Genomic DNA, 15,505 nt, shown 5'->3' on the forward strand with positions numbered 1-15,505 from the left:
AATTATGGCCAGGACAATTCTAATTTTTAGATCCGTCCATGCTCCCAGCCACATCATTATCCTCCTTATTATTCAATAATTGATAATTAAATTAACAATAAAATCAATTCATCGACGATTCACTGATGTTCATAGTCAGGATAAAAAAAAGTCAGCCATCCAATAAATTTTTTTTATACCTGTTAAGAACTTAACGGAATTGACTTTAAAATCTACGGGAGCAACCATCATACACACGATCAAAGTCACTGGCCAAAGTAGTAGGCGTTTTAATGATAAACAATAAATCCATCCTTGTTTGACCGTTAACTGTATCGGTGAAGAAATCTGGGAGAGTTGGAGCCATGGAGGACGAGAAGATCGAAAAGATTCGTTTTTTATTTTCTCCTATCGAAGTTTAGCAGGTGGGAAGAAGCCTTTACGTGTTCGCAACCGAGAGATTGCCGTCGTCCTCGGCGTCCCCTATTCCCTCGTGGCGGCGTCTCGAGAGGCGAGAACCGGATCGCGGAATAAAAAACGCAGCTTTTGCAATGGAAGAGCTGTGGCGGCTTCTTGTTGGGCGCACGCTGGTTAGCTGTGGCTGCTGTCGCCAGGCAAGGCCCTGTTGACCTTCTAGAAATCGCGACTGCATTTGGGCTCCGAAAGCTCCAGTTTTTATTAGGAATAAGGTCTGCGGGATGTGACTTTGCCTTGCGGGTTAATCCATCTCGGCTTGCTGTGTCCCTCTCCGAGAAGCGATTCCCCATTTCCCCTCTCGTTCTGTAGTTTCAAAGTCTTCCCGTCGTCGGCCGTGACGTCCATTGGGAAGAAGGCTGCTATCGGCGAATTATTGCGTTTCTGGAATCTAAAAGGACTGATTTTTATTTCATTTTACTTTTGTGGGATTTTACGTTTGATCGGTCGTTCTGCTTCCCTCTCTTTCTTCTACCTTTTCATCTCCTTGCTGTGCTGATCATGAACTGGAAGGAGATGGAATGGGGTTTAGGTTTTGCAGCTTTGCAAGTTTTTTTCCAAAGGAGGCTTTTTCGTGATGACTCTGTCACCGGGGACCAGGGTTTGAATTAGTTCCAGTGAATTAAAGGAGGCTACTTTTTGTCCCCCTCTTTTCCTCTTCAGTTTTCCTCGTCTCTCTATCTTCAAATTTCCTTTCTGTAGCTTCCTTCCGGATTTGGCCTGGTGGAGGAGGTAAAAATGGAAGGAAGGAGTAGAAGAAGGCTTCTTCGCCTCAGTAAACTGTACAGCTTCGTTACTTGCGGCAGGGCCAGGCCGGAGGAAGGCCAGGGCCAGATTGGAGGCCCCGGCTTCTCGCGCGTGGTCTTCGCCAATGATCCAGATTGCTTCGAGGCCACGAACCTGGACTATGTGTCAAACTATGTCTCCACCACCAAGTACACCTTGGCCACCTTCCTGCCCAAGTCCTTGTTCGAGCAGTTCAGAAGAGTTGCGAACATGTACTTTCTGGTTGCAGGTTGCCTTGCCTTCACTCCCTTGGCTCCGTACACTGCAGTCAGTGCGATTCTCCCTCTAATTGTGGTGATTGGGGCGACGATGCTGAAGGAGGCCATCGAGGACTGGCGGAGATATCAACAGGTCGCTTGCTAGCTCTTTTCGCGTTAAGCTGTGTAACTGTTGGCTTATCCGATTGTTTCGGACGTTATGCTGCTCTTTTGCTTCATTTAGCAACTACGACAACTACCATGATGCTAATCAAAGTTGACGAGTCTTCATTTAGCGATATGTGATGAGTTTTTTGTTGTGCTCTATTGATGTTTCTGATTCGACCAGTAAAGACAAAGTTTATTGCAAAGTTGGATAGCTGAAGTGTTATTCTTTGGACAAACTTCTATAATAGAAATGGTCACTAGACAATAGATCTCTTTAATTGCAACTTTGAAGTTATAATTTAGTTTGACCATTCTATCTATTTGGATTATCCGAGTTAGATTTGTTTTTTTTGATGTTTAATCAACATTTCTTCTTCTACAGGACATTGAGGTGAACAATAGAAAGGTCAAAGTGCATCAAGGAGAAGGCAAGTTCAGTGACACAGAGTGGAAGAATCTTAGAGTTGGTGATATTGTCAAGGTAGAAAAGGATGAATTCTTTCCCGCGGACCTTATTTTGCTTTCATCCAGTTACGAAGATGCCATATGTTATGTTGAAACTATGAACCTTGATGGAGAAACAAACTTGAAATTAAAACAGTCATTGGAGGTGACTGCAGGTTTGCAAACAGATACCGATTTTAGTGGCTTCAAAGCAATAATTAAATGTGAAGATCCAAATGCAAACCTCTACACTTTTGTTGGAACCATGGAGAATGAGGACCAAGAGTATTCTCTTGCACCTCAGCAGCTTCTTCTTAGAGATTCAAAGTTGCGTAACACCGACTACATTTATGGTGCTGTTGTTTTCACAGGTCATGACACAAAGGTCATGCAGAATGCCACAAGCCCCCCATCCAAAAGAAGCAAAGTTGAAAGAAAATTAGACAGGATTATTTACCTGTTATTGTCATTCCTAGTCCTCATCTCATTTATCGGTTCGGTATTCTTTGGCATATCAACTAAGAAAGATTCGCGTCGAGACAATAGATGGTACCTCGAACCGGATGATTCTGACATTTACTTTGATCCAGATAGAGCAGCTAGTGCAGCAGTGCTGCACTTTTTAACAGCTATGATGTTGTATGGTTATTTCATTCCTATTTCGTTATATGTTTCCATAGAGATAGTCAAGATCTTGCAAAGCATTTTTATCAATCAAGACATCCAGATGTACCACGAAGAATCAGACAAGCCTGCTCATGCTCGTACATCGAACTTGAACGAGGAGCTTGGTCAAGTAGACACAATCTTATCAGATAAGACTGGGACTCTAACTTGTAACTCAATGGAGTTTATTAAGTGCTCAATAGCTGGAACTGCTTATGGACATGGTGTGACTGAAGTTGAGAAAGCAATGGCTAGAAGGAAAGGAGCACTGCTGGTCGATCAGCCAGACACAGAGCAAATAATTGAAGGAAATCATGTGGTTGCAAAACCTTCTGTAAAAGGTTTTAATTTCTCTGATGAGCGTATCATGAATGGCAACTGGATTAATGAGCCTCGCTCTGATGTCATTCATAAATTCCTTCGATTATTGGCGATCTGCCATACTGTCATACCTGAAGTTGATGAGGTGACAAGAAAGATATCATACGAAGCTGAATCACCAGACGAGGCTTCTTTTGTTGTTGCTGCCAGGGAACTAGGCTTTGAGTTTTATCAGAGGACACAATCAAGTATCTCTCTGCATGAGCTTGATCCATTGTCATGGAAACTTATCGACAGGTAAGAAACATCATATGGTAACTCTTGCACATTATGTCCTATGTGATTCTGGAATAGTCTAACTAGTGGAAACTTAAGTGTATGATCTTTTCTGACAGGTCATATACTCTACTGAATATCTTGGAGTTTAGTAGCTCACGGAAGCGTATGTCAGTTATAGTTCGAGATGAAGAAGGGAAGCTGCTGCTATTTAGTAAAGGTGCTGACAGGTTTGTAAATTTAAGCAGTGTTTAGTTTGGTTATTTTCCATTTTTATTTTCTGAGAAAAGGGAAAACATTGTTTGGTTGGTAATTTCCATATTTGTTTTCTGGAAAAGGAGATTATTTTATGGGAAAATAGAGAATGTTTAAAAGTCATTTTCTAAGAAAAGGAAAAATGCGTGTTTTTCAAAAAATGAAAATGAAACCAAACGCTATAGTTTTTTCCATTTCCTTCAATTTTTAGGAGCCACTTTAGTGGTTAGTATGCACACAGTAACTACAATAGTTTGTATAAATTAGGTTGTTTACTTGTTCAGTGTGATGTTTGAGAGGCTTGCTAAAGATGGGAGAGAATTCGAGCAAAGTACTAGAGAGCAAATCAATGAGTACGCTGATGCTGGTTTGAGGACCTTGGTTCTTGCATACCGTGAGCTCGATGAAGAAGAATACATGGAATTCAACAAGAAATTCACAGTGGCTAAGAATTCAGTCAGTGCTGATAGAGAAGAAAAGATTGAGGAAGCTGCAGATATGATCGAAAGGAACTTGATTCTTCTTGGTGCCACAGCTGTTGAAGACAAACTGCAAAATGGAGTAGGTATCAAAGGTTCTTGAATCATTGTTCCTTTATCACACACAATGTTAATTCATTTTCTCCTGTAATTCTAATGGCTCACAGGTTCCTGAATGCATCGACAAGCTAGCCCAAGCTGGAATCAAAATATGGGTACTGACAGGTGACAAAATGGAAACAGCCATCAATATCGGGTATGCTTATGCTTCTGTTCCATTCATACTTAGACTACTTAGTTGTGTTTGTCTCTATGCATCCTCATAGTTACTTTGGTATACCTTGCAGCTTCGCATGTAGTCTTTTACGGCAAGGAATGATACAGATAATAATTACTTTGGAATCACCAGAAATACTTCAATTGGAGAAAGATGGGGACAAGGAAACCATTCTTAAGGTACTTAGTATATTTTTTTTATCTTATTCTACTCTATGACAATATTTCCAATGGGAATTCAATAGCTACTGAAGAGGCCTTGGTAATTCAATTAGGGACTTTTAATATGCTGACCAACCTCATGTTATTCGATCTTTCAATATGCTTCTGAATACTTTATGATGTTACTAATGGATAGCTTGCTTTGAAAGGACCTTGTTGATTTGGTTCAATCTGCAAATCTGGTATTGGTGTTTCAGGCTTCGAAGGAAAGTGTCATCCGTCAGATACATGAAGGGAAGAAACTCCTTGGTTCATCAAGCACAGATTCATTTGCCTTGATAATCGATGGGAAGTCACTTGGATATGCTTTGGAAGATGATGTCAAGAACATGTTCTTGGAGCTGGCAATGGGATGTGCATCTGTTATATGCTGCCGGTCTTCTCCCAAGCAGAAGGCACTTGTGAGTTTAGCAGATTCTTTAGCTCTATTAGTCCTCATGGTCTTTTGTGATGGGAAAACCAACTAAACTGTTCAGGTCACGCGCCTTGTAAAAGCCGGTACTCGTAAGGTGACATTAGCAATCGGTGATGGTGCCAATGATGTCGGCATGCTTCAGGAAGCTGATATAGGGATTGGAATCAGTGGTGCTGAAGGAATGCAGGTCAGTGTGGCCTATGTTACTCAGACTCTAGCATGAGTATCCAAATCACTAGCCTATGTTCTTGAGGTCGACGTGTTCTATTTTAGTACCTTAGTGTTGCATCTTAAAGTATTGAAGATGCAACACTAAGGTACCTTAGCCTATGTTCTTGAGGTCGACGAGTTCTATTTTATTACCTTTGTGTTGCATCTTCAAAACAACTCTGAATAGGTCTACATAACTTTCAGGCTGTCATGTCCAGTGATGTTGCTATTGCTCAGTTTCGCTTTCTAGAACGTTTACTACTGGTGCATGGGCACTGGTGTTACCGGAGGATTTCATCAATGGTTTGATCTCGACTCCTACAAGGTTGAAGCACTCTTCTTTCCAATTTGGGAATTGACAGGTTCCAACAATTTGCAGATATGTTACTTCTTCTACAAGAACATAACTTTTGGTGTCACGCTCTTCTTGTATGAGGCATACGCATCTTTTTCTGGAAAAACCGCTTATAACGATTGGTTCTTGGCATTGTATAATGTCATCTTCACCTCTCTTCCAGTGATTGCTCTCGGGGTCTTTGACCAAGACGTTTCAGCTAGATTTTGTTTAAAGGTAAGTCCATAACTGGACAACAGTAGATTCTCAACTACCCTTTTGACAATATCCAATTCTACTATGTTTCGATACAGTTCCCCATGCTTTACCAAGAAGGTGTACAAAATGTTCTCTTCAGCTGGTCTCGGATCCTTGGCTGGATGTTCCTTGGCCTTTGCAATGCCAACATCATCTTCTTCTTCTGTATAAGTGCTATGCAGCATCAGGCCTTCCGTCGAGGTGGTCAGGTAGTCGGCCTTGAGATACTTGGCGCCGTCATGTACACGTGTGTAGTTTGGGTTGTCAACTGCCAAATGGCTTTGTACATCACCTACTTCACCTTGATACAACACATCTTCATCTGGGGAAGCATTGCCGTATGGTACCTCTTTCTAGTTGTTTATGGAGCCATACCTCCCTCCATATCGACCACCGCATACTTGGTGTTCATTGAGGGATTGGCACCAGCCCCCTCCTACTGGATTGCCACACTTTTTGTCGTCACCGCGGCCGTCATCCCGTACTTTACTTATTCAGCAATCCAGATGCGATTCTTCCCAATGTACCATAACATGATTCAGTGGATAAGGTATGAGGGAAAGGCAGAAGATCCTGACTACTGTCACATGATCCGACAGAGATCAGTGAGACCAACAACTGTCGGGGTCTCTGCTCGACTTGATGTGAAGGTTAGTCAGTTTACAAGGAAAGTCCACCATGCAGTTCCAACACCATAATCTACTGAGTTGATACTAATTGTACAGCTATCTGTTGCTTCTGCACAAACTTTACTTCCAAGCCGATCGGCAGCACTTGCTCGCGGACAAAACGAGCATGCCAAGTGAGAACAACTTGCGAGGGCGGACACTGTCAAGGGAGTTGTTCAACATAGAAGCTTTGTTACTGTTGTATAATTAGCTCCTTTGGATTCATAGAGAAGTAAATTCATATAAACTTGTAAATTTTGATTTATGGTCCTTTTTGGGTCACATTAATTTGTTTATTCTACATCTTGTGATAAGTGTGCCAAGCTATTGTATAGGATCATAATTGTGCCATGGTCTTAATTGGTTAAGGTTTAGTCTATTTAAAGCAAGTTTGTTTAAACAATTCGAGTGAAAGATTACGGGCAATCACAAAAGATGAATAGGTGAGGTTAGTAAGCTAGTTAAATAAAACATTAACAAAAAAAATGATACTTTTGTTTGATCAACTTAAGCTTAAGGGGGTTCTATGTGTACTCAAAAATTAATAAAAGATTTAAATACTGTGGATATTTAGCTGTTCAAAAAATATGATGTTCCTAGAGTACTTAAATGTTTTTATGATTTATTATGAGTATACGTTCTACAAGTTTTGGTTTATTATAACTGTACGGACATGGCCTTGGCATTATGTCGATTGATACAAGTCCTAGGCAATACGTTGATTGATATAAATATGATGAACTAATTTGGTGGAACATGTTGACAGTCAAACTATAAATTAATCCGGTAATTTATCTCTTTTCAAATAACGGACTGTGAGGAACATTTAGAGTAAATATAATCATTTTTTTTTTTTGTTACAATTGGTACTATTATACATCACATAATATAAATTAGGGTATATCCAAACAAATTTAAGTTGAGAAAGCTTCCTCTCGCTAAAATAAAATAGATAAATAAATTTTACACAATGGCAGCACAGAGTGATTACCTTCTAGCAATTCACTTGCGTACACCGAGTACAACACCAAAAGGATAAAAAGAATAAAAACAAAAACAAATATACATCAATCCTTTGGTTTGTTAGTAAACTCTACTTGAAAAATATACTCTTTTTCTTCCCTTTTCTTTTCTCACCAGCCTGCAATGCAAGTGGAAACCTCATTTAGCTGTCCTTGAACAGGTTGCAAGAATGGATAACCATTTTGCCAAAGAAAAATCAAGGCGCATAGGTTTGTCCCATACAACATTAGAAAAAATGTGGATAAATAAACTCAGACCAGTCTTTCCAGACTTAAAAAGATGTACAAAGATCCAATTCATTATCAATTGACAACTAAAAATACAATGACGTCGAGCCAGCTCAGCAAGGACATATATGAGTTCGTGTATGCCCACGAACAAGCGGAAATGGCAAGATGAGTATTAAAGAAGATTAGTTCCTTTCTTAAATCCTACTTACATGATAAGCTTTTGTTTATCACACAATCAAAATTTAACAAAAGCTTGCATGTCTTTGGAATATATTCATACAACTGCAACTGATTTTATAATTTCAATTGGAAACGCTAAATAATTTGAAACAGCTAGAAAAGGATGAAGTGCAAACGCTATTGGGAGACAGTTTGTGCGCCTCCTAAACATTATTGGGAGTACTCTTTGGAATATACTATTGCAAAGAATTTAGATTATAAAGCAACTACATGCTTTATAAAGCAAAGAATTTAGATTCTCAATGGAAGCACAACGTGGAAATGATGGGTTCTAGATACAGAGATTATAAAACAACTATTTCAAAAATTGTGATCGCAAAAATGTATAAAGAAACACATTAAGTGGTAGTTTGCAGGTTGATTAGCGTAAGCTCACTAAAGATGCTAAGATAGTAAGCATCACAGGGTTATGATAGAATATCTTCCAAAAACAAAGGGAAGACCAAGCTGAGCAGTGTAACTACATGCTATTACAGTCACTCGTGATATTGTTGTCCTTAGAACAACAAACCAATTTCCAAAAAGTTACTCGGATTTTCTTAATTAGCTTCCAAATAAATGAATTGAATCTTAGAACAAAAGAAAAAAATTGTAAACCTAAAAAAACAAGGTGCATCAAATGGTCAGGTTTGACATATTGATATCGCATGGACAAAAAAGACCTGTGCAAAGGAGATTTAGGAATGTATTTAGTCAAGTAGGTACCATCACTATGAATAATCTCAATGTCAGAACAATGGTATCTCTCGACCTGAAAAATTCAACAGTAAGACATTAGAGAGTGAATATCATGATAGCTAAATTGTGCATGCCATAGTGCCAAGTATCATGTGGAGTAATATATCGCTGAAAAAAAGTGTTCATATTGTTACAGACCTAATTATAAATAATTCATATTCTGGGGTGTATGATGAATAAATAAACTTAATAAGATTTTTATTTTCCCCATAATACAATCTCAGAAATCTCATAACACCTACATCAATCATTCTCCCTTTATAGTCTAGTGTTTCACGAGATGACAAAACAGAGACATTGAGGGACGAAAGTGCAATCAAATGAGATTGCCACAATGTTTTTCGGCTCCAATAGTCCTAGCAAAATCCTTAAGATAAGTTTTGATGATATCTTTGAACCAACTTGTGCAAGAGTGTTAAGGAACTAATTGTGGATAATTCATAATCTAGGGTGTCAACTGCAAAGTAGTAATAATAAGTAATAAACCCAAGTAAAGGGAACTACTTGTGCAATGAGAATCCTAATTTTCACAATTATATATAATATAAACAACCTAGAAGTGGTGTATACAGATATATTTTTAACTTACACACTACTCTCTTCTGTTTTTAGTAGATAATCCCCGCTAGCATCCTGAATTAGAAACTCTGTGGGATGTCCATACGGAATGGAGATCTGCAGCAAGCACAACATAATCAATGATAGAAGTTTACTTCAACACAGTTCAAAGATACTAACCTAACCAACAAGACCATGCAGTAGAATTAAATAAAAAAGGCCAAAAAATAGATAAAAACATCTACAACTGAACATATTCTGGGATTAAATAAAAAATAAGAGCATAAGATTACAAATAACGTGTAGAGAGGAAGGATAAGAAATTGGTGGAGAGGGAAGAGTACACTTAGAGCCAAATGCATAATTGAATAAAAAATCATACTGTGGTATTTTGCTGAAACTTCTCTGTAACAACACCACCACGTGATCCAATACATTTTATGCTATAGCCTTCTCTTTTTATTGCCAAAATTGCAGTTTCCCATATATCAAGATATCTAGTCTGGCATTAGTTAACATGTGAAACAGGTAAAGGGCTCTTGAACGTTAATAGTACATGAAATCACAGAGATGCAAAAATTATGGAAAGCAGTAAAGTACCGATAATGATACATCATAAGTTGCATGCCCATTAGTCAAAGTTCTCTTAATTTTCTCTTGCATTTCAGGATCTGTAAACAATCAAGGAGAAAGAAAACTAAATTTATATAATTGTCATAAAGATCAAAAGTAAATCATTTGACTGATAATTAAAACTGAGGCAATAAGGAACTAGCAAATCTTCACTGTAATATAGTTAATTCTATCTGGAAATAGTATGCAAATGATATTAGGCTGAGTTTACCAAGGTAGAAAAGGGAAGGGAAGGCAGGAGAGAGAGAGGCTCACAAAATTACATATGGAATCACATGTGCATATTGTGTCATTTCCCTCCACCCCTCACCCTCCTATCTTCCCACAAAGTAAGCAATCCTAGAGGAAGGTCCAATGAAATAGGTAAAAACAAATTTAACCAAATCTTATACATGAAAAAGTTTATGCTACCCTGTAACTGTAACAAACTGCAGATGCTTAAACCAGTATTACTTGTCTTCTTCTACAGAATAAATATACTGCCGACTTAACTCCTGAGACTCCTGACAGATTGTCAATCTCCTTATTCAATCTCAAACAACACATCTCAAAACAGAAAAGTTGTTTGCTTCAGAACATAAACCTTTTGTAGGTCATACATCCCCATTGGCAAAACTTCGGCAAAATAAGCTGGCAAACATTCAGGAGGAAGCAATAGCTAATATGATATAAAGGAAAAGAAAATCCAACATAATAAAAATTTGTTACTCACCACAAGTTATCTTCCTTTGATCATTGGCAAAAACCTTTACAAGTTCACCCTAGAGTAAGAAAAAAGAGTCTGTGTTAGATTAAATAAATCACCAGGATTATAAAAGTACTAATATAGAATAAGTATTCGGATAATGCAGGAATGTTTCAACCAGTGTTCATTTAGACATTTCACTCTGATGAAAGAGATCAGAAGAATCATTCCCCTTTTCTTGCAAACGTCGGTAAGTAGCCACATTACACTTTTAACATGAAACATTGAAAGTAATGAGAAAAGTCAGAGCTTTTACCATTTGGATATTTATATAATATGCTAAGTTGTATAATACCGGGAAATTTTATGACCTCACCCATATTATTCAACCATGCATCATGATTTGGACAAATGTATGCAAATTGTATGTACACACATTCATACAAGGATCAACTTCAAATTCCAAAGAATCACGTTTTGTTCAAACCAGTGATTCAAAAGAGAATATAATTCAAACATTGTACCACGTATTGAATCATTCCATGTACCAGACAACTCTCAAAGTGAAAAAATGTTGACTAAAATTACATTTTCTTCTAACCAACCGATACAAAGAATTCTAAGTACGTTCTACCATGCAATTAATTTCCACGTACCAGACTAAGCAACTCTCAAAATGAATGATGTGAACCAAAACCTTGTCTCTATCTTTTCCTAACCCTTAGCTAAAAGAGCACAGATTAATCAAGGCAGCAGATAGGAGAAACAAAGTCAAGTAGGCTATCATATGCTGACATGATACTAGAGAAACCAAGTCGAGAGGAGTATGATCTGCCTTCAACTCAAGCAGGCTATCATATGATGGCATGACGTTTAATTCTTAGTGGGTTCGAGGTTATACCATGAATGAATACTAAATATGAAATGCACACACACATCAACAGAAAAGAAAAAACCTTCCGCTTCCTGTCATCCAGAGGTTGGACTTCAATAGCAAGGTATGAGTCCACATCATCGGCAGTAACTAGATAGTCAGGTTGTTTTGCTCCTACCATGAGAGATATAGAGAAATGTAATGAGCAAGAAATTCCTGGAAAAAAGATGAGAAGACATCCAGGCCAAGTTAAGGAATACCTTCAATGTACTTAACAGAGCCATCTTCTAAATATCGTACCCACTGCAAAATAAAAGAACTAATGTCATAGGACTGAATTCAGTAGTCAATAATTCAAAGGCAAAATTCTACAGTCTTATATGGGATGTGACAAAATTTAATACGCATACCTCAAAATTACAACTTGTTGTTCCGTTGATCGAGTACCCACTTGCATGAAGTTCACATCCAGGATAAGCATCACCAGAAATTCGAAGACCATCTATGGCTGGCAGTGGATCATCATCAGCTGCATACCACAAAAATTATTAGAAGTTTCAATTGTACCAATGTAGATGCTGGAATAAATCCTTAATTCCTGAGATGCAAAAAAATTTTCCTGCACCTTCAGAGAATGAAGAATTAGGCTCCTCGAGGACAGTAGGAAGGTAAGAATAAGCATTTGGTTCATCCTGTCCTGTACTCATGTAAGGTGAGTTTCCAGGAGCCCAATGAACAGAAGGTTCTTTTCCATGGTGAGCAGTTGGTTCTGGGTCATCAGTTTGGGAACTTCTAACAGGGTCTTTGAAAGATGTCTGGTTTTTAGATTCAACAGAAAAAGTTTCCCCTTGATTTGTTTGGGATGAAACATCCCTGAAAATAGTCAAATAAACGCCAGGATAAATTTTAAGGCCCAAATCAGGAATAATTCATGTATTTAATACCGCAAGCACAGCCCCGATTAGCACAAAGATGTCATATAAAAGAGATATCCATTGTAGCATATTATAAAATGAGCAATGAGAATGAGCAACAACTAGCAAACAGATCGACACCCCAACCCAAAAATGAACTCTGTTCGTCTCAAAATGAAAAATAACCAAAAAGGTGGAAAAAAGTTATTGGCAGCAAATAATGATGTAAGAAAGCAAGGTATAAATCTCGTTTCAAGCTAGAGTTTCAATGGCCAATAAGAACAAGATGATTTCAGTATTGTGCCAGAGTGCCAACATATGGCGGAGTACCGACACATGGGGCTGGTGACTAATTGGAGACAGAGAGGGAAGATGTTATTCTAACAAGAAGATCAAAAATGATACAGCATATTATAAATGAGCAATGAGAATGAGCAACAACTAGCAAACAGATCAACACCCCAACCCAAAAATGAACTCTGTTTGTCTCGTAATGAAAAATAACCAAAAAGGTGGAAAAAAATTTATTGGCAACAAATAATGATGTAAGAAAGCAAGGTATAAATCTCGTTTCAAGCTAGAGTTTCAATGGCCAATAAGAACGAGATGATTTCAGTATTGTGCCAGAGTGCCAACATATGGCGGAGTACCGACACATGGGGCTGGTGGCTAATTGGAGACAGAGAGGGAAGATGTTATTCCACGGTTTATTACTCAGTTGACATAAGATGTTTGAAACTTTGGCCCTTCCAAAGTTGTTTGCAGGTTGAAGAAATCACTTTCAGAGAATGTACATTCCTCAGAGTTATTTGCGAGCTAAAGAAATCCCTTGTGGAACTCCACTACAAGGTGTTGTCCTTGAGGAGATATTTGTGAGTCAATGCAGTCCTTGTGGAGTTGTATCGAGTCATTGCATAACCCTTGGCTCACAAAAGATATTCACCAATTATAAGGAGCTGCTCCAAGTGATCCCTGAGGACTTGTTTCGAATCCTCTCACTCGTAGAAGATGGTCACCAAACACTTGCATGTCTTAGTAGAGAACCCTCATCCAGCTAGTCTCGACCTGTTCACGTGTCGATTTGCAAGCAGAACAATATGTTTCGATGATATTCCAAATCATTTGCACGAGAAAAAGGTGGTCAATATAAATGAAGATGCTATAATAACATCTAAATATCTGGAGATACCATCATGTACCAATTTCAAAATCATTCTTTATTGTAGTTGCTTAAAGTGTAGCAATTCTAAGCCTGTGATACTTTCAAGTAAACAAAGGGAAGAAAACGTATATCTGTGGCTGAAGTTCAGCCATGCGCTGTTGCATTAATTTCATAGAACTTTGCTAGGCATAACAAATTACTCCAGGAACCAAGATAATTCAAGGCCCAGTCGAGAAGGAACCTTATACAATACATTAATGCATCATTTAAATCAACCAAAAATTACACAAATCAAATTGTTTGAACTTTGATTAAACCATCTAAAGGAAGAAATAATTATCAAACCTGACCTCCTCATGGAAGGACCGCTTGTTTCAGGAATGTCCTGGTCCAGAGCCTTTGCAGGAATACTACTTGGACCAACTTGCTGGTTTTGGATCCCAACTGTCTCCCAATCATGATTTGTTTGGAAATTAGGAGAAGAAATTGGAGACCTTGCATGTGAATATGCTGGTTGAGGCACAATTTCCAGGCTATTCTTGTTCTTACAAAATGATACATTAAAATTTAGAATATATGAATTCAATGCAACTAACAAAAATAAGAAAGCATTCATGACATACAGAAACCGCCACTTGTGCGACTTTGTGGAAAGGTGACTGTGCAGGAAAGTTTGCATCTGATATCTCTGCATATAGTGGAGTTATCTGATACTGAGACTCTTTCAGCTTTTCCTGTGTAGTTACATCTTATGTGAGGCTCATTCAGCTTTGGGAAGCAAATTTCTTCCAAATTTATTCCTTCAGTTTAGATGAACTTAAACATTCATAAGAACAGAAATCCTTAAATCTTCATATCTAGAATTAGACCAAAGCGGATGCAAATAAGGTCATTGGACGATTTTCCAAATGGTAATTTTCTCCCATTTTCTTTGGCAGAAAATGAGGGAGAGAAGAAAAGAACCGTAAATTTCTTCCAAATTTATTCCCTTCAATATAGATGAATTAAAGCATTCATAAGAGCAGGAATCCTTAAAGCTTCATTTCTAGAATTAGACCGAAGCAGAGGCAAATAAGGTGACTGAAAAGATTTTCCGAATGGTAATTTTCTTCCATTTCCTTTGGCAGAAAAAGAGGGAAAAGAAAAAGTGGGAAGTCTTTCCTAAGATTTCACTGTATTAGTACCATTTGATTCGGATAGAAATCTAACTTTTGCATGCAACGAAGCTCAAATCTGATTTTAAAATTTTTAAAATTATTTTTTATTTATGCTTACTTTTTAAATAATAAACCTATAAACTTTAAGTTTCTCTCATCTTCCTCTTTGCTTCCTTCCAAAGAAATGCTTAGAAGGAATCCTTCCAAAAAAATTTAAAATTTAACTCTGTCCCTCTTTCATTCCCTCTGAGGAAATAGTCAGAAGGAAAATTCTACTATAATTCTCTCCAAGGAAAACAAAACTATTGAAAACATTTTTCTTTGTTTATTTTCTTTCCTCATAAGTAAACAAGGTCAAAAGCTCCATTTAAAAGTGAAATATGCTATTTTAGCAAATTAGTAGGTGTCTTAACCAAATCACCCTTCAGACTAAACAATTAGCAAGATCACTATCACACCTAGATGGTTCTGGCTAATTCCCCCTACATCCACTTAGTAAGCTTCCAAACTCAACTTGTACTCTGGCTCTAAGTGAAGAGCAAAGTATGAATGTTTCCTCCACAATTTGCATAAGATTTAGACTTATTATTACTCTTTCCACAAGGTCGGTCCCCCAATTATAACATTGATGTGCTTCTGCACCAATACCCTATTTAATCTTGCCTCCTTTGGCTTTTCAATCTTCTCAGGCCTAACAAACTTTTTTAGATGTCCTTTCCTAATCAACTCTCCAATTTGAATATTCAAATGTACAGGTTCATCAGTATCATGCCCATTATCCCTTTGGTGTCTACCTACTTAGACTTATCAGTCTTGTGAAATGTAGACATGATTAGACGTGGTTGAGATAAAGGCGGATTCTT

General features: G+C 37.8%; 2 protein-coding genes across 4 annotated transcripts in view; one reads left to right on the top strand and one right to left on the bottom strand.

Moving 5' to 3' along the window:
- The first annotated feature begins 263 nt into the window (after positions 1 to 263).
- LOC122006564 (putative phospholipid-transporting ATPase 9) lies at positions 264 to 6,768 on the top strand. 2 transcript variants are annotated; one of them, XM_042562116.1, is made up of 12 exons: positions 264 to 1,590; positions 1,987 to 3,332; positions 3,431 to 3,541; positions 3,851 to 4,127; positions 4,213 to 4,301; positions 4,393 to 4,501; positions 4,741 to 4,944; positions 5,020 to 5,145; positions 5,373 to 5,471; positions 5,548 to 5,739; positions 5,817 to 6,410; positions 6,486 to 6,768. In XM_042562116.1, exons 1-12 carry the CDS (start codon positions 1,192 to 1,194, stop codon positions 6,564 to 6,566), a joined length of 3,627 nt encoding a protein of 1,208 aa, XP_042418050.1. In that variant the 5' UTR covers positions 264 to 1,191; the 3' UTR covers positions 6,567 to 6,768. The 2 variants fall into 2 exon arrangements, with proteins under 2 accessions (XP_042418050.1, XP_042418051.1); XM_042562117.1 differs by having other exon boundaries at positions 265 to 593.
- Positions 6,769 to 7,341: 573 nt separating this feature from the next.
- LOC122006565 overlaps positions 7,342 to 15,505 on the bottom strand; it is a 28,266-nt gene continuing 20,102 nt past the window's right edge. Inside the window, exons 10-21 of one of the 2 annotated variants that reach the window (XM_042562118.1) lie at positions 14,109 to 14,219; positions 13,836 to 14,029; positions 12,035 to 12,282; positions 11,820 to 11,938; positions 11,670 to 11,712; positions 11,492 to 11,583; positions 10,563 to 10,611; positions 9,818 to 9,888; positions 9,600 to 9,719; positions 9,249 to 9,334; positions 8,627 to 8,672; positions 7,342 to 7,569 (exon numbers count right to left, since the gene is read on the bottom strand). In XM_042562118.1, coding sequence (XP_042418052.1) covers positions 7,522 to 7,569; positions 8,627 to 8,672; positions 9,249 to 9,334; positions 9,600 to 9,719; positions 9,818 to 9,888; positions 10,563 to 10,611; positions 11,492 to 11,583; positions 11,670 to 11,712; positions 11,820 to 11,938; positions 12,035 to 12,282; positions 13,836 to 14,029; positions 14,109 to 14,219 — 1,227 coding nt within the window. In that variant the 3' untranslated portion in view covers positions 7,342 to 7,521. Of the gene's footprint in view, positions 7,570 to 8,626; positions 8,673 to 9,248; positions 9,335 to 9,599; positions 9,720 to 9,817; positions 9,889 to 10,433; positions 10,481 to 10,562; positions 10,612 to 11,491; positions 11,584 to 11,669; positions 11,713 to 11,819; positions 11,939 to 12,034; positions 12,283 to 13,835; positions 14,030 to 14,108; positions 14,220 to 15,505 lie in introns of those variants that run through there. The other variant, XM_042562119.1, reaches the window with a different exon arrangement.

This window comes from Zingiber officinale, chromosome 7B (assembly GCF_018446385.1).
Source record: "Zingiber officinale cultivar Zhangliang chromosome 7B, Zo_v1.1, whole genome shotgun sequence".
Lineage (NCBI taxonomy): Eukaryota > Viridiplantae > Streptophyta > Magnoliopsida > Zingiberales > Zingiberaceae > Zingiber > Zingiber officinale.

What these genes read in the sequence shown, in the direction of transcription:
- LOC122006564 (XM_042562116.1), top strand. Translation starts at nt 1,192, where the DNA reads ATGGAAGGAAGGAGTAGAAGAAGGCTTCTTCGCCTCAGTAAACTGTAC. An exon ending in GAAACAGCCATCAATATCGG is followed by an intron (nt 4,302 to 4,392) that starts GTATGCTTATGC and finishes TATACCTTGCAG; the next exon opens with CTTCGCATGTAGTCTTTTAC. An exon ending in GTGGTGCTGAAGGAATGCAG is followed by an intron (nt 5,146 to 5,372) that starts GTCAGTGTGGCC and finishes CATAACTTTCAG; the next exon opens with GCTGTCATGTCCAGTGATGT.